The 19,246-nt window shown below is 39.8% G+C and overlaps 1 protein-coding gene across 16 annotated transcripts in view; it reads right to left on the bottom strand.

Moving 5' to 3' along the window:
• Positions 1 to 19,246, bottom strand: part of MARK3 (microtubule affinity regulating kinase 3) — a 112,744-nt gene that overhangs the window by 74,638 nt on the left and 18,860 nt on the right. For 8 of the 16 annotated variants that reach the window (XM_048855360.2, XM_048855365.2, XM_048855362.2 and 5 more), the window contains exons 2-3: positions 9,285 to 9,518; positions 2,547 to 2,600 (exon numbers count right to left, since the gene is read on the bottom strand). In XM_048855360.2, coding sequence (XP_048711317.1) covers positions 2,547 to 2,600; positions 9,285 to 9,518 — 288 coding nt within the window. Of the gene's footprint in view, positions 1 to 2,546; positions 2,601 to 9,284; positions 9,519 to 13,862; positions 14,055 to 19,246 lie in introns of all 16 variants that reach the window. The other 8 variants (XM_048855361.2, XM_048855363.2, XM_048855364.2 and 5 more) reach the window with 2 other exon arrangements.

Genomic DNA, 19,246 nt, shown 5'->3' with positions numbered 1-19,246 from the left:
GGTATTATCATAGTAATTAGGTTCTAGAAAATAAGTTGTCTTTACACAAATCAATCTCAAGTGTCCATACAAAAAAACCCAAACATTTGGGATGAGAGATGGATAGAGAGAGGAAACTAGTAGACTGGAAGGCGCCAGCATCACCATCACTGGCTCTGCCACCTAAAGATGACTCATATACAGCTGGAGTGTCAGTGCTTAGCTACTATGTACCATTCTTATCACCACCAAATATTTTATCTATGCTTCTAAGGTTCCTAGGCTGAGACAGCTTCCACCTTTGCAAACTGCACTGCACATCTTTGTTGCTGATTCACAGCCGGCTATAAACTCTGCTACACAACCCTGATGCTGAAAGATTAACTTCAAACAACATGCAGCAAACTTTTGAAACATCACCCTTTAAACATGCAGCTGCATGCATGTGTGGATGATTAGGTACATGTCTAACTGGTTCTCTGTATGCACAAATTCTACTTACGTTGGGCATGTGTATTTTCCACAATTACACTTGTGCCCCAAGTTTTTGAAAAGTTATTGCAAGAAATAAATTATCGTCTTTGCTTGATCACGGAAGAGTAAATCATTCAATCACATCACTCTCTTAAAACATGAGATCTTCACCAAAACCAACAGGTTAGCAACTTCATCTCTTTAATGTTAATCTCATCTACATCCCAATATTTTGACACTATTCTGCCAGACTCTCTTTTAAGAAATAACAAGTCATTTGATCTTCGGATACTAAGGAAATAGGTGGCAATAATTTCCGAAAATCTAATCCTAACCCAAACTACTAAAACCAGCTACACAACTGAAGTGTAAATATAAAAAAATAAAATGAAAATGAGAACCATCAAGCCATAACAATGGTTTGAAATTGAGATGGAACAGGTTGAAAACTGGAAAGGGATCAATGAGTACATATTTCTAACCTTGGGTTTTGCTGGTTTGTTAAATCCTGTGACCTGCAAGGTGTTTGCTTTCCGCGTAGTGGTACAAGTTCCAGATAGTAGAGATCTTTGAAATACACTAAGATATGGATATTGTTTCTCCTCAGCTGCTCCATGCCTCTCCCTTTTTTCTGGCTGCCCCTTCACCACTCACAAAAAAGCTGCTCTGAACATTCCTGATTACCTGCCACTATCTCCGTTTGTCTTTCCATCTCTCCCCCAATTCTTCTTCCAAGGTGCTCCGAGTAACTAACAAATCATTTGACTTTCATGTGTAGATTTCCAACAATGTAGTAACTTCTCTTATTTAAAGTGACATACACTTTCATAACAATATTTTAAAACTTCAGTGTAAAACTCAAAACTAAATACAAAATATGAATAAAGCCAACAAACATATAATTACAAATTGCATCACAAATGTTTTAATGTATATTTATACATTTTTGCATTTTTCTGCACTTCTGCTGAAGCCCCCAAAAAAGTGGACTGTGGTGGTTGCTTTTGTGATGGGTGTACCTTTTACTTAAAATTGAATGAAACTATTTTCAGAGAAGCTAAAGAGCCATCAGATGATAACTTACAGTCATAGTTTACCTGAGCCAAATGAAAAACTCCATCTCTTAATTAACTGAGCCATCCAGTCCCCAAAAGCTTGTGTTTTCCCCATTTGCTTTTGTGCCATTAATTTAGATAAAAGCACCTATGCATATGGTCTTTTAACCATTTGTATAAATCTGAATAAATATCTGTTATCTAGTGTATTTAGCTTGATTTCAAATAAAACAAATTCCTGGTATTATATCTTACCAAAATAGGATAAATCCATATATTTTTATTAAAGTACATACATAAAAGCCTTTGGTTATCAGTGTTTTAGTCAGGAAAGTGCCTAACAGGTGTTCCCCCGGTGTACAACTCTAGGTCGTATCTGTGCACTTAGTGACAAAAATAGTATTTATCACTTATTCTTGCTAGCATAGATGAGCCAATATGACTATGGCAGAAAGTGAGATGGTTTCTCTCCTCCACCCCCACTCATCAAAAGAATTACATTTCAATTAGCAGAATCTTTTTTGCTGGTGATTATGTATGAGGCATAGACACCGTTTGACTTTTAGCCCAGAGACTGAAACTTTGTAGTTGTAAATTTAACAAAGTGACTATTGAAGTGACTGAGATAAAACAGATGCTCGTGGATGCCATTTTTACTGAATTGGACACACGTGGAAGGAAAAAAAAAAAGGAAGCCAGATGAACTCTTTTTCAATTTACTTAAGAGTTCAGGTCATTTGTGTAACAAAGTAAGACTGGCAAAAGACATGTAATTTTCTCTGTTTGTAGCTTTGTATGTATTCTTTATTCGAAGGATGTGCTCATCTTGCAAGACTGCAAAACTGTCCAAAACAGGCCTTTTACAAGGAAAGTTAGCATTAAGGTGCAGTAGCTCAGTTGTGTATTTATATGAAATGTGAGGTAGGTGTTGCTTCAGGGACCACAACATGTGAATTCAGGAGTCAGAGAAGGAAGAGGTAAAGGGAAACAAGTTGTAGTACAGTTGAAAGATAAGAACAGTTAAACAAAGAAGCCTACCTTTTGAAGACTAGTTGGGTTCAATTGTGTTTTGTCAATTATTTTTATTGCAACCTAGAAGAAAAAAGTTTATGATCAGTATTTCCAGTTTAGATGTGATTAGTCTGTAACATGGTTACAGTTGTTTAGTCTTAGAAATGCAAGGCATGAAATCAGATCAAGAAGATTTCACAGATATAGTTTTATTAATAAAACACTCTGAATAAACGTATTTGGAACAAAATGACTCCTGAAGAAAATAAAAGTAGGCTTCAGTTCTGTTGGACATATTGGACAAATCAGACAAAAAACAGCACTTAATGGTATTACAGCAGAGGAAAGTTCAAATGGTAGGAAGTAAGATGTATTGCAATGCAATTTAAATATTAAATACTGTATTGCAGGGAAATAATTTTCCTCTAGATTATAATCTTATAAAATGATACCTATAGACTGGCAAACTGTGAAAATGTTTTAAAAGCAAAGTTTCATAGCAAATTACAGGTACTGCTACACAAATTTCACAGCAGTTAAATTGACCTTTGGCCATTCACTGAAGAAGTATGTGCTCAGCGTTAGCATTCTATTAATGTTATTCCCTTCTTGGTAAGAAGAGAAATGGCATCTTATATATAACAAAGAAATGAACTACACCGCACCAACATTCATTCTTTTATCAGGTTTCCATCTTCTCTGTAAACATTGCACAAAAATTTTGAACCAATTAATTCTTAAAAACTGAAATGTAAGAGTTCAAGAAACCGATCAAACGAAAATTCAGTGCCAAGGCTGCCACGCACTATAAGACATGACAGGTTTCAGAGTAGCAGCCGTGTTAGTCTGTATTCGCAAAAAGAAAAGGAGGACTTGTGGCACCTTGGAGACTAACCAATCTATTTGAGCATAAGCTTTCGTGAGCTACTGCTCACTTCATCGGAAGTCATGAAAGGATCTCTAAATCAAGAGCATGCAGGGAAGTAAGGAAGGGGAGACACTGTGTTTCAACTGAGCTACAAAATAAGTTAGACAACTTCTTATGACTAAAAAGAGCCCATTTATAGAAATTATCAGATCAGACCCAAAGTCCATCTAGTCTCGTATCCTGTTCTCCAATGATGGCTAGTACTAGATGCTCCAGAGAAAGGTGTATGAAACCCACAACAGGCAGATGTTTCATTGACCTGCCTACAATGATACCAGGTCCCTTCTCCAAGTTAAATTTAGGACCTTGTAAGGTGTATGAATAGGTCTTACCAAATTCAGTGCCATGAAAAATGCATCACGGACCATGAAATCTAGTCTTCCCCCGTGAAATCTGGTCCTTTGTGTGCTTTTACCCTATATTATACAGATTTCACGGGCGAGACCAGCATTTCTCAAATTGGGCGTCCTGACCCAAAAAGGAGTTATGGGGGAGTCACAACGTTATTTTAGGGGGTCGCAGTATTGCCACCCTTACTTCTGCACTGCCTTCAGAGCTGGATGGCTGTGCGCCGGGCACCCAGCTCTGAAGGCAGCGCCCCAGCAGCAGCGGTGCAGAAGTAAGGGTTACAATACCATGCCATGCCACCCTTACTTCTGCGCTGCTGCCTTCACAGCTAGGCAGCCAGAGAGTGGCAGCTGCTGACTTGAGGGCCCAGCTCTGCAGGGAGCAGCGCAGAAGTAAGGGTGGCAATACCATACCATGCCATCCTTACTGCGCTACTGCTGGCAGCATCTCCGCCTTCAGAGCTGAGCTCCCAGCCAGCAGCTGCTGCTCTCCAGCTGCCCAGCACTGAATGCAGTACCACAACACACACCGCCCCCCACCCCCTCCATTTTTAGGTCAGGATCGCTACAATTACAACACTGAAATTTCAGATTTAAAATACCTGAAATAATTAAATTTATTCTTTTTAAAATCCTGTGGCCATGAAATAGACCAAAATGGACCATGAATTTGGTACGGCCCTGTGTATGAATAGCGTACATTTTTCCTACAGTCTTCATTATTTTCTACTTATCAACACAACTTTATTTGCCATCATGTTCCTCATTCTTCACCAGTCCTCTCTGGTCTTTACTAACCAAATAAGATTGTGTAAGCTGCAAATTTTGCTACTTCAAGGCTCACTACCTTTCCAAATAATTTAATATATACAACATTGATCCTAGTACAGAACCATGAGGTACCCCACTGTTTTGCCATGAAAACTGGCCATTGGATGCTATTCTGTTTCCTGTCACCTCATCAATTTTTGATCCATAACAATACTTTGCCTCTCTCCACATGACTACTTAATCTCTTGTGAGGGACCCTCTCAAATGCCTTTTGACAGTCTAAAATTGTCAACTTAATCTCCTTTATCCACTACTTTACTGACACATTTGAAGAACTGTAATAGATTAGTGTGACTGTTTTCCTTTGCAGAAGCAGTAATGGTTAGATTTAGATACGATGATCTTCCAAGTGTTCACTATTCTATTTTTAATTACTATTTTAACCAGTTTGCCAGGAACAGATGTACAGCTCACTGGTCTAATTCCACAGATCACTTCTCAAGACCATGGGTGTCCTGACCCATGGTCATAGGTAATCATAGGTAAAACATTTGCTACCCTCAAACTCTCTGGAAAAGCAGCCATTTCAGTAAAACACTGCATATTTCTGTTCGCGGCTCAGCCACTTCATACTTAGGCTTCTTCAGAACTCTTGAATGTGTACCATCTGAGCCTGGAGACTTACTAATTTAAAAATCATCAATTTGTTCCAACATCTCTTCTTCTGACACCTTAGTCTTGGATAGTACCTCATCTTTACTGCCAGAAAAGAGCAGTTCCAAGGCAGGTATCTCGCCAATATCCTCTGCAGCAAAGATCAATGAGTCACTTAGCTTTCCAGCAATGTCCTTATTTTCCTAATTGCTCCCCTTAACCCACTGACTTCTTCACAGGCTTCCTGCTTCTGGCAAAGAATTTCTTGTTTATTTAAATACACTTAAGACTTCAACATTGTGAAAAAGATTCTGGATTCCAACAACACATCCTTTTCTACCATGCCAATTTTTACACCTTTTACAGTTCTCAAAGGGAGATTATTGTCCAACAGCAGAAGTGCCCACCTTTATGCTTTTACATGTTTAAATATCTGAGTTATCAAAGAGAGAAATGCACAAATGCAGGTTACCATGAATAAATTAACCAACTGAAAGTAAATGGTGTGAATATGAGAGGGTAGATGTACAACATGGGTTTATGTGGGTAAGGCTAGATCAAACTGGTCTAAGTTCACAACCATTAAAGTTTAACAGGAAGGCTGAATAAGGAAGAGAGGCAATAACAGTACTCCTTAAATTCATGTATAAAGGGTATAGCTGTAGTCACTCCCTTGGAAGAGGGAGGAGTGTTTGGAGACTGCAGACACACATAGGCTGCAGTTGCTCCATGGGAGGACAGAGCAGTGAAACTGACAAACCCAGAGAAGGGAGGAAGAGTCAGAAGGTTAGGACAGGGCTCAGAGGAATGCAGCAAGGTATGGGTGGAACATACCTTGACTGCTGACTAGAGGGTCCCAGAGCAGGAACCCAGAGTAGAGGGTGAACCCAGGTTCCCCAACCAGTCACTGTGGAAGTAGCACCAGTGGAGTAGTGTATAGGAAAACTGCCTGAGCCTGTCTGCGAGATTTCCTTTCCTTTCCAGCCCCCAATTGGAAGGGGAACCACGACAGTGACCTAGCCGGAGGGGTGAGTCACGAAGAGGCCGCAGCAGCTCCTGGAGTGAAAGAGGGGCTGCAGACAAAGACAGAGGAGGAGGGACAGCTTGCAACTGTGGGGAGAGATGTCAACCTGGTGGGCTATTTCCCAGAAGGGCCAGCAGGAGATGCTATATCTGCAGTGGGTAGAGCATCCTGTCACAGACATTCCAAGCCCAAATCTATTCTAGCTATCTATTGTAAAATAAAACTATTTACAAAATGCTGAAGGACGCAGCAAATTCTGTGGACACTGAAGTGTTCGCTCTTAGATCACAGGAAGGAACTGGAGAAGTGCTCGGTCCACACTGGCCCTTATATCCTAAGTTCAGAGCATGAGGCCGAGGGTCCAAAGGACACGGCTAGCAATAATTTTCATGCCTCAGGTACACGAAGCACATGAGTATCCATAGTGGAATAAACAGAGACCAGCACTTAAAGAACCACCTTCACTATCAGAGAAGCCATTATATACAGACATAGGCCTGAACTCTGAAGTTCAGAACCAGATCAGCATCTCAATATTCCCACAGTTCAAGAGAGTTCAGATTCAAGTTTGTTCTGAGCCTCTTTCTATATGTAAGACAGTGGTGAGCTGTCACCAGTAGACTACAAAAAAGCATTTTAACGTTGGAGGGGATTGGGTAGTACATTCCACTACAGAGTATGCTGTGAAAAAACAAAGTTCAGTTTCACTACCATTTTCTGGGGTTAAATTCTATTATGAAATCTTGAAACATCCCTTTTAGAAAAAAAAACCTACAAACACACTGAGTAATAAGTCTCTTTCCTTTGATTCATTACCTTGCATGGGATCAAGACATATTTTTATCTTCATATCACATCAGTCAAATTACACTTGTCTAGATAAAAAGGTTATTTACACCTTGAGACCTCTTTTGGATACAGACTGGAGGCACAGTGATCCATCTGTAGATTGGATTACTTTAACATGTTGTACATGGTGCTGGCCCCTCAAGACCACCTGGAAATGGCATAGAATGCAGATGTCTGATTAAGTGGTGCTTCCTGCAGGAAGCAGATCAAATTTGTTCTCTGACATGAACTAGGTTCCAATTAGTTTCTGGGTGGCATTTAAAGATACTTGATTCTACCTATAAAGACTCAACGGATTTGGGTCCTGTAAACTAAGTCCACCTCTCACCTCTATACACATGGCACTACTGCCACCAAAGAAAGCTCTCTGATACCAGTAAACTGGCAGGATTTGGCTTGCCAGTCATCAGTAAACATCAATTTCACTGGACACACAAATCAACAAAAAAATCCAACACTAAAAGTCAGCAAGTGCAGCCTCCCATACACCTAGTGTATGCAGGGATCCAGTGAAACCAGCCCAGTAGCTGCATAGAGCGCCCTCTGTAGCTCCATTGTCACAGACACTCACTCACTCACAACCAAGAGCAGAGGGCCCATCCCTGGGCAGGAGCCATTCAGCAGTGGGGTGGCGGTCCCTGCAGCTGGGGGCTCCTCCTCCTCCTTGTGGCCCTGATTGGGGATCTCTGCTCTGCTGGGCCAGGACTTCAACCTCCCCCAGACCTTGCACCCAGGGGTTATCTCGGGTCCTTTGGCTGAGCTGAAAGCCCTTTGAAACTCTACTGTCACCACCACCACCCTAATCCTACACCCCCTAATTTCCCGCACCTGTGAAAATTAAAAAAGTTAAAAATAAACACAAAGATAAAAATCAATATGATCGATCAAAATTACAAAAAACGATAAAAACCAAATTCTGCCACTCCTACATACAGCTGACATCCTGGGGAAGAGATAAAACCCTCGTCTTACCTGTTATACTAAGTATGGTTGACAAAACATCAGCCAGCCCTTCAGAATGGAGACTCTTGATACCCATGATACAAAGCCGACTTGCAAGAATTCCAAACATCGTGGTCAATGTTGAAGGAGTGTTGTAGATCTTATACCATTACTTTTGAATATCAGTCATGCTCTCTCATATGTCAGAAAGGAATCACGGTGAGGTTTCCAGAGTGGAGATGAACTTTTCCAAATATCCTCTTTTTCTTTCTCAGGAACCACCACGCAAACACTAAGCCTTGAGATAAAAGATCCCTCCAGTGTACCCGAAACGAGGGAGACCTCTTTGCTGAAATGACTCGGTTGGGACAACATTGCCTCTTTGGCCAAGGGGTGCCACTAAGATTACTATTGTTTTCTCCCTCTTGATCTAATGACTAATCCTCAATAAAAGAAGGAAGCAATGGAAAAAGCATATAAGAACTCTGGTGCCGGGACTAAGACAGGACATCGTTGCTATGACCCTTGGGTCCTTCTGATGGGCAAAAATTTGAGAACCTTGAAACTGAAGGGAGGCAAACCAGGACTGCCATTGGAGAGCCAAATGTTCTTGTCAGGTTTGTGGAAATCTGCAGAAAAACCCTCCACCTTGTTTGGTCTATCTTCCTCCTGCTGCTCCAGTCTTCAGTGACATTTAAACTTCCCAGGTTCTTTCTACTCAGGAGAGGCTGCTGTTGTGCCTCCCTCTGAAGACAGAGGCCTTACAAGTAAGCAAGTTGTGGCAGACATTTCTCCATTATACTAACAAACAACCATTATTCATGGTGGGAAGCAGCGCTATACTGTACCACCTTAAGCTCCAGACATCTACAATGGGCCTCCTCTCTCTTTTGAAACCCACGATCATAGGATTGTTCTAGTTTCCTGAATGGGTATTGCAACCTTCTAGGCTGGCCCTCAGGCATGACGACTATTTTCTGTAAATCTGCTGCCCCACAGGTACTAGTGGAGTGAGTTCAGTGCTACTCCTAGGTGTTGGACATTTGATACTGGACAAGATAAAACTTGGTATAGAAAAAAGTTCTGAAGAAGTCTCATGTGAGCCTGGGTCCACTGAAGGGAACACATACATGACCCCATCATTTCCAGAAACAACATAACAAATGGATAGTGACGCTCCTCTGAAACTGCTAACCACTCAAACTAGTGTTCTTAGTTTTCCCTCTCTCTCTTGAGACACAAATACTTACCTGTACCGTCACAATTTTAGTCCCAAATGTTGAATCTTCCATGGAGGAGTCAATTGGCTCTTTTCCTGACTGAAGACAAAGCCATGCTTCTCCAGAGTCTGGAATGCTCATGGAGAGTTTTCTTCTGCTATGTCTTTGGATTGTACCCTGATCAAATGGTTGTCTAGGAGGAGATAGAAATGGATCCTTTCCTCCCTGATGGCTGCTACAACAAGGAGCATCTTCATAAATACTCTGGGAACAGAACCAAAACAAAGCAAAGGGCAAATACCTACACTGAGAACATGGTCATTCCAAAATAAAACAAATTTCTCCTGTTGAATTGTCAGATGGGAGTAAGGAGAGCTTGCTTTAAATAGGAATACTGCCTACGTTTGGTGCCCAAGCAGGTTCAAGTATATTTTAATTTTGACTTTTCTGCTAAACTATTGAGGTATTCCAATTTGAAACTTCTGATCCTAGCAGTTTTCTTTGCAATTAGGAGAGAATGAAGTACAGGCCTGGGCATCTTTTGTTCCACTTCACAGCAGATGACAGATACCATTATAATTCTGATTCTTTCCTTGACTGGATGCTGATCAAGATGGGATGAATTCACACTCTGGGACCTGCTGGTGTTAACATTTTCAAAAGCACATATGTCATTTAAATGACAAGTGCCTAAGTCACTTCTAAAAATGGTACTTGGAAGCTGACATCATCCAAGTCCCTTAGACGCTTTTGAAAATATGTTTATCCTCAGTTTTACTTTGAGCTCTTTAGAATATGGTTTATTATGGTCTGTTGTACTTGAACAGTTAGAAAAAAATATAGAAATAGTTGAAAAGTCTCTATAGCATTTTAGTAACTAACTTCAGCATGTACTTGTTTCATGAATGAGTAGTTTTTTCCCTTTTAGTTCTTGAGTCATTATGAGGTAGTTGGGGGCTTTTTAAAATACAGAACTCAAGTATACAGAGGTATTTTCACTGTGGCAATAAAACTTTACACACAATGTTAAAACTCTATGGAAGAGTTGACTCAAAAGTAAATTAGCTTTTAAAGTAAAATTTTTACCCCTCATACTAGGAATCAGGATTTCTCTCAGTGCATATCTCACTGACAGCAAGAGGGCACAGCACAACCAACAGCACATAATGCTGATTATTCTTGAAGTTCAGAAACATCACTGACCAAAACAGTGGTACATGACCACAAAAATAGCTGTAATATCTCTCAAAAAAACCTCTGAGCAATACCTTTGGGGAGGACATTCAGACCGATGATTATACATGCAGTAGGATGATGAATTCTCATATTTATATGCAAAAAGAAAAGGAGTACTGGTGGTACCTTAGAGACTAACCAATTTATTTGAGCATGAGCTTTCATGAGCTACAGCTCACTTCATCGGATGCATTCAGTGGAAAATATAATGAGGAGATTTATACACACACAATAACAGAACCCCGCCACTAGCCATCACCTTCAGCCCCCAACTAAAAACGCTCCAACGCATCATCAAGAATCTACAACCTACCCTGAAGGACGACCCATCACTCTCACAAATCTTGGGAGACAGGCCAGTCCTTCCCTACAGACAGCCCCCCAACCTGAAGCAAATACTCACCAGCAACCACACACCAGAACCACTAACCCAGGAACCTATCCTTGCAACAAAGCCCGTTGCCAATTGTGTCCACATATCTATTCAGGGGACACCATCACAGGGCCTAATCACATCAGCCACACTATCAGAGGCTTGTTCACCTGCACATCTACCAATGAGATATATGCCATCGTATGCCAGCAATGCCCCTCTGCCATGTACATTGGTCAACCTGGACAGTCTCTACACAAAAGAATAAATGGACACAAATCAGATGTCAAGAATTACAACAGTCATAAACCATTCATAAACTTCAATCTCTCTGGTCACTCGATTTCAGACCTAAAGGTCGCAATATTAGAACAAAAAGACTTCAAAACCAGACTCCAACGAGAGACTGCTGAATTGGAATTAATTTGCAAACTGGATACAATTAACTTAGGCTTGAATAGAGACTGGGAGTGGATGGGTCATTACACAAAGTAAAACTATTTCCCCATGTTTATTTCCCCCACCCCCCACTGCTCCTCAGACGTTCCCGTTAACTGCTGGAAATGGCCCACCCTGATTATAACTACAAAAGGTTTTCTCCACCCCCTGCCGCTCTCCTGCTGGTAATAGCTCATCTTAAGTGATCACTCTCCTTACAGTAGATAACAGTACTCTCCTTGATAACACCCATTTTTTCATGTTCTGTGTGTATATAAATCTCCTCACTGTATTTTCCACTGAATGCATCTGATGAAGTGAGCTGTAGCTCACGAAAGCTTATGCTCAAATAAACTGGTTAGTCTCTACAGTGCCACTAGTACTCCTTTTCTTTTTGCGAATACAGACTAACACGGCTGCTACTCTGAAACCTGCCATATTTATATGTTGTCTTTCCTCCAGAAATAGTTCAAAGTACTTTATACGCTACTCTTACAAGAGCATACCTCTTAAGTGTCCCTCATTTTGAGAGATGCCATTTATTTTAGTCTCCAAATTACGTAAATTCCACACAAATATGATGGTCACTTTTACTGTTGAAAGTTATTTTCTTCAGAAATGTAACATCATGAAACTGAGGTTAAACAAAAGATTTACACCAAAGGGAAAAAGGTATCCTCTTTTTTGGGTCTTTGTCACATGCTACATCCCACCTCTGGAGTCCATGGCATTCACATTCTCTAAACCATATTTAACAGAAAATTGCAATATTACACAACAGCTTAGGACACAAAATAATGAATATTATTAATGCAAAGTGAATTTAAGTAGTCAGAATGTAATTACCCAAATTAGAAGTCAGGACACCAGCATTATTCTGGAGATAGGTGGTGGATGGGTCAACCATGGCCCATTCTAGAGATGACACACCTCCACTGCCTCCAGTACCATTGGTTCTGTATTGACTCAGGTATGGAAACGCCACCTACTAAATCCCCAATACTACTGCGTTCAGCAACTTAGTTTTCCTTGTAGATCTTGGCCAATAGGGTCACTTCAACCTCACAATGCCCAAGTTCATTCCAAACCCATCAATTTAAGTCAACAAGAAGTGCTGAAAAGGAAAAGTCTTTACCTTGCAGTAGATTGAAACTAGCTACTGATAACGAAGGTACAGCAACAAGAAACACCTTCTATAGCAAATTAACTGTTTACTAGTAGGAATATAATTTATTTCCACAGAAAGGAACTGTCAGATGTAAATTACAACTTATTAACTGTATTGCAGTAGCACCTAGGAAACTAGTTATGGGTCAGGGCTCAATTGTGCAAGACACTGTGCAAACACACAAAGGCTCCCTGCTTCAAAGAGCTTATAAGTGCTATATATTCTGCCTCTGTTTGCATATGCAAAGGAATTCTCCTAGCAAATTTCAATATTATTCATTTACTTAACAGATACTTCAGAACACACCCTCGACTTTTAGGTTGCAAAGTAGTGGTAATCCCAACTCTCCTCTACTGCTGTGAGACTTGGGTGTCCTATACAGGGCCGGCTCCAAGCACCAGCTTCGCAAGCAGGTGCTTGGGGCGGCATTTGGAATCAGGCGGCAGTCCACGTCCTGCGGCGACAATTCGGCGGCAGCTTTGCCGCTCTTCTGGGAGCGGCGGCAATTCAGCGGCGACTGCTTGGGGCAGCAACATTGGTAGAGCCGCCCCACATCCTAGAGAAAACACCTGAAAAACCTGGAATGCCAGCACCAGCACTTTCTTCAGAAGATCCTCAACATAAAGTGGGAGGATCGCCGCACTAACACCAGTGTCCTCACAGAGGCCGACATCTTCAGTGCTGAGGCCCGGATCATCCAGCACCAGCTGAGGCGGAGCGGGCACTGTGGGTGCATGACTGAAATACACTTACCAAAACAATTGCTCTACACCCAACTCACCAAAGGGGAAAGGAAACGGGGAGGTCAAAAGAAACACTTTAAAGACACCCTCAAGATAAACATCAAGAGATGTGGCTTTGACGCCACACGCTGCGAGGCAGTAGCCCGGGAGAGGGATAACTGGTGAAGACCTGTCAGAGAAGGAATGTCCACTTGAGGAGAATTGCCTTGCCCTGGTCACAGAAAAATGCCAGACAACCGTCACCCAGCAATCATGGCCAACACCACCTGCAACATCTGCCAACGAGCCTGTGGCAACAATCAGACTCCTCAATAAAAATAGAAGTTGTGAAAGAAATCACCCTCAACCTTGAAGAATTGCCAAAGACAACAACTTGCTAACAAACATTTCTTAAAGATCCAGTATAAAACAGGCCCTTTTTAATAAACAGCATTTTGTATACATCACTAAAAGCCAAGAATTTAGTTTTCTATATTTTTGTTTTCAACATTTTACTTTCCAGCAAATGCATAGAAGTTTTGGGGGTTTATCCATTTCTCTCTAAAGAAAAATGCCATGTTATTCTTGGACTCCACATAACGCTATTTAAAGAGCACTTTCAGAACCAGTGCAATAGAGCATGCTTTACAGAGTTAACAAAAGCATTTTACCTCTCTGCCAGTAAGGATGTGCCTAGCCAACTTTACTTTTGCAAAATTCCCCTTTCCAATAGTTTTAAGAAGTCTGTAATTTCCAATATGAGGTTGCTCATCTGCACAGGAAGCTATAGAATTTCTACAGCGAGCTCCAGAGCGCCCAGTTCGTGAGGAAACTTCTTGACGTCCTTCTCCATGAGAGGTGTGCTGTGATAAAGATAATAAATGTGTAAGATAAAGTGTTAAATAAAATAAGTACATCAATTACAAAAACGAAGTTCTGAAGCATTACATATCACTGAGTAATTAACCTGAACTGGAGAAATTTCTGTTTTACAGCAATCTACAATTACACATTTTGGGTGTCACTAGTATATCTGATCCACACACTCTCTCCTTCCTTATGGGCCTATATGGCAGCAGTTAGAGGCAGCTCTGATCAACTTCAGTATTGATTCCACACCGCTGTTTAAGGGTTCAATTCTAAAAGGTGCTGAATTCCCACAAAATCCACTGAATAAAGTATTAGGTACAAAGGCTCAGTACTTTTTAGGATTTTGACATATGGTCTGATGCTGTATGGAATACATGAGACACTTATAATATTGGTATCAATAATATCCTGCCAATGTAATTAACCTTACCAGATATGCCATGTAAGATATCAGTGTAAAAGTTTAATTTGCTAAATATAATAATCACATTTATATGTATGTATCATCTTTGTATTGTAAGCTATAAATATGTATAGTATATTTGTACTTCAAATGTGTGCTGTGTTTCTGGGTGACACGCCCCAGACAGATTGGCATCAGCACTATCTAGCCTGCTTGATGGCCTATCAAAGGCAATCAGCCATACAATTAACTCATTGAGAGAAGGCAGAGATTACACCTATGAGTCACCCGGACAGTAAGGACAAGTCTGTACAGGGAACTGCAAGTGCCCATGTGCTGAGAGTTTGTTTGGGACAAAGGAAGTACAAGCCACATGGCAAAGGATATAAAAGGCAGCTGCATCTTCTCAATTTTGTCTTCAATCCTGTGCCTCACCTCTGGAGTAACTTCATTACATACAAACTGAAGCTCTGAACAAAGACTGAATGATCCAAGCTTTGGATGTGTTCCAGAGGGATTTTCAAGCCAGCAAACTCACCAATACTGTTAAGAATCTGATATATGGACCCTGAAGTTTCATGTATGTATCTGACTGCTTTGACAAGTTAACAAATCTCTCCTTGTTCTTTTCTATTCTAATAAACCTTTAGTTTTAGATACTAAAGGATTGGCTGGCAGTGTGGTATTTTGGGTAAGATCCAAACTAATATTGACCTGGTAACGTGGCTGGCCCTTTGGTGTTTAGAAGAACCTTTTGTAATGGTGAGCAGAGTTGTAAATAACTTCTCACTTTACTGGACCTAGGTGTTGATCGGGAACTAGAGAACTGGAATGCAGTAAAGGGGGTTGTGTGATTTCTTTTTTCAGCTTCTTGATAACTAGTGTGGGGGACCAGGAGAATAGTTTGTGACCGGTTGGTGAATCTAACAGTGCTCATCTCCAATTTGCAAGAATCTGCTCTCCTTTTTGCAGCCTGCTCTGACCTTGCATTTTCAATGGGGGCTACCCTAGACACCCTGGGTCACATAAGGAAGGATGGGGTTGCTCTAAAGAAATTGTTCCACAGGCTGAGTTTGCTGCCTCCTCAAAGTGTTTTTTAAAATGCTCCCAAACAAGACCTAGTTTGAAAAAAAAAAAAAAAAAAGGAAAAGGAAAACTATTTCTGTTGAATTTTTTTTTAACCCTTTTGTCAACTTTCTGATTATTTGTATCCTGAACTCACTTGTACTGTAGCACTTTCTCATGGCAAGGAGCCAACAGTATATATCATTTGTTAACTGTTAGCTGAATGTAAAACCTTCAAGCTATTTTCTGCTAACAAAAACTTTGCTATAACAGAAATGCTGCAATGCCAACAGAAATATATTTTTGTATAGCCACAAACTTTAGAAAGAGAACTTCAAGTATCCTAGAAAATAACCCCTAATAGCCAGAGTTTAATTGTCAAATCCTATCATGGTGTTATTTGTTTCAAGGCCTTTGGATCAACTGCTCATTCTGAAGTAGTACTAGTGTTAACATGTATCCAAGAAGTCTATATGGGAAAGGAGGATTCAATGCATTTGAGTAATCAGTCTGTTCCATTTAGTGCCATGGGAATTGACTGCCTCCGTCCTCTTGCACAGTTGCCAATTTTAGACGAACACCTGAATTACATTTCTCAGACAAGACTGAAACCAGTGAGCTTTTGCTGGGAGCATCTACCACAGCAGGGTAGGGTGGAAGAGAATCTGGGTTTTGGTGCCAATTCTCTCCTCTTTCCCACCATATGGTCTCACTTGGATGCATAAAATAATATGGGTCCCCTTGTGTTGTCTGAAATAATTTGGTATATCAAGTCAATAACAGGTATTTTGTGAGGAGGTGAAACCTCTTTCCATGCTTCTCCTCCCATCTCTTTTTCATATATGATTTAAAGGAAACTCTATAAAACAAAGCCTTATTATGGCTTCCTTGTTTTTGTTCTCCCTTCATTCCTTTTCCTGAGGATGGATTTATTTTAATCACTGAGTTTAATAATTATTTAAATCAGCAAGCAGGAAACTTTGACTTAAATCATCAATTTTAATATTATTTTGCATTTGTACTTTTTTTAGTTATTTTCCTAAAGCCAGGTTACCATTAAAACATGTTGATTTGTAACTAAACATAGTCTTTACAATAAATTCAGTACTACTTTTGGCTAACCAAAAGGGTATACTATATCTATATATATTTATTTAATTTAATGATATAAATTAACATACATTCAGTCTTAATATTTGAATAGTTAGAAAATATAAATGATGCATATACATATATATACACACAAATGTGTAATATATATTACACATTATTTGTGTTGAGCAGCATTTGAATGGAAATTGGAATTCAAAGAAACATGCACAAAAACAGCATTTCAGAATTATCAGTTAAATAAAACTACCTTTAATATGTTGAATACATAAGAAAAAAGTTTATCAAAACATTTCTCATTTAAGATTGATTATCTGTAGTCAATTGAACTGTTTCTGGGTCACAATGTTCTTCAGAATTTTAGAACTAACAGATTTCATCTTCTTATGCCTCGTTTTGATTTACGGATTCAAAGAAGAAAACAAAGTTTTTCTGCTTTTTTGACTCCCAATTGGTTTCTCAACTTTGATAGACTAGTCCTTGAACTGAACTAGTAGAATAAACTGAGAAGAAGAAAATATTCTCTTTGCACCTACAAAATAGGCTACTGCTATCAAAAGCTGGTTTAGCACTTGAACACACTCTGGATCCAGATGCTTAACCACTAACTTCCACCAGTTCAGGGGTCTGACTGTGTTTAAAATTTTGGCAAATATATACTGCTTGGATATTTTTTTTACATTTTATTTTAATGATTGATTGTAGACAATTTAGGCTTTAACACGGGTTGCCATAATTTCAGATTTAATAAGTTTATTTTTTAAATTAAAATGTATTTAAATTAAAAAATCCTTTAAAAAAAATCAATTTGTATCCATCCTGTTTTTCCTACTCTCCACTTACCCAATATTTTTCTGTATCCTCCATACTGTCCACCCCAACCCCCAGGACGTTCACCATACACACCTTTCACACTTGGGTATCTAAACACTGTCCCCAACCGCAAGTATTTCTTGCCACCTAGCTCATGTCCATTCCGCTGTCATTTCACTGTTGGTGCTGCCCATCTCAACCTCCAAAGTGGATCCCAGTCACCTCTTCCTTCAATTCCTCACTCTGCTTGCAGCTTCTACTACTCTTCTAGCTGGGGACAGCCTAAAACCAGTGCCCCAGCAATCCTCACTGATCTGGAAGAATCACGCCAGCAGAATTCTATTTCGCTCCAAGCTCAGCTATGTGCACAAGATCACAAATGGACTGCAGGTATGACAAGGTTACAAATGCTCAAGTGTCAGTTGCAACGAAAAATGCTTCACTGATTTTTAAGGACAGAAGGGATCACTGTGATCATCTAGTCTGATCTACATAACACATGCCATAACCCTTCTCTGAATTAACTCATACTTCAAGTCCAAAACCAGTGGTTGAACTAGAGCATATCTTAGAAAAACATCCAATCTTGATTAAAAATCTCAAGTGATGGAGAATCCATCACAACCCATGGTAAGATGTTCCAATGGTTAATTGCGTTCACTATTAAAAATCTGTGTCTTATTTCTAGTCTCAATTTGTCTAACCTCAACTTCCAGCTCTTGGATCTTGTTATACCTTTGTCTGTTAGGTTTAGGAGCTCTCTATTACCAGATTTCTGGTCCCCTTGTAAGTACTGATCAAGTCATCCCTTACTTTTCTCTTTTTATAGGCTAAACAGATTGAATTCCTTGAGTCTTTCACCATAAGATATGCTTTTCAATCTTTTAATCATTCTTGTGGCTCTTCTCTGAATCCTCTCCAATTTATCAACATCCTTCTTCATTGTGAACACCAGAACTGGACACAATATTCCACCAGTGCCAAATATAGAGGTAATATAACCTCAATACTCCTATTCGATAACCCTATATATACACATGCAAGAACTGCATTAGCCCTTTCGGCCATCGCATCACATTGGGAGCAGTTTATGGTCTGCTAATTAGCCACAAAGTCGCCCCGCATCTTTTATAGAGTCACTGTTTCTGGAGAACGGCATTGCCCATCCTGTAAGTAAAGGACAAAAAATGCAGGCCAAGGTGACGGATCTTACTTTTGGCCGTATTAAAACGCATATTGTTAGCCTGAGCCTAGTTTACCAAGCACCCTAGATTGCTCCGTATCAGTGACCTTTTCTCTTCGTTATTTACCAGTCTCCCAATCTTTGCAATATCTACAAACTTTATTGGTAATGATTTTACATCTTCTTTCAGCTCATTGATAAAAACATTAAATAATGTAGGGCCAAAAAACTGATACTTATGGGGTGCCATTATAAACATGTGCTCAATACTGATTCCCTCTTTAAATTTACATTTTGAGACCTGTCATTAGAGAAGTTTTTAATCTATTTAATGTATGCAATGCTGATTTTGAATCCTTCCAGTTTCCTAATCATGTCATGAAGTTCCAAGTCAAATGCCTTATACAGATATCTAACTATATCACATCAGCCAACCTGTAATCTCATTTTAAAAAAATCTAGTTTGACAAGTTCTATTTTTCATAACCCTCTGCTGACAGGCATTACATGTTACTGTCCTTCAATTCTTCATTAATTGAGTCCTATCTGAGACAGTCCATCATTTTATCTGGGACCAATTCAGGCCTATAATTAGCTGGGTTGTTTCAGAG

The sequence above is a fragment of the Caretta caretta genome, chromosome 6 (assembly GCF_965140235.1).
Source record: "Caretta caretta isolate rCarCar2 chromosome 6, rCarCar1.hap1, whole genome shotgun sequence".
NCBI lineage: Eukaryota > Metazoa > Chordata > Testudines > Cheloniidae > Caretta > Caretta caretta.
This window is presented reverse-complemented; position numbering and strand designations above follow the sequence as displayed.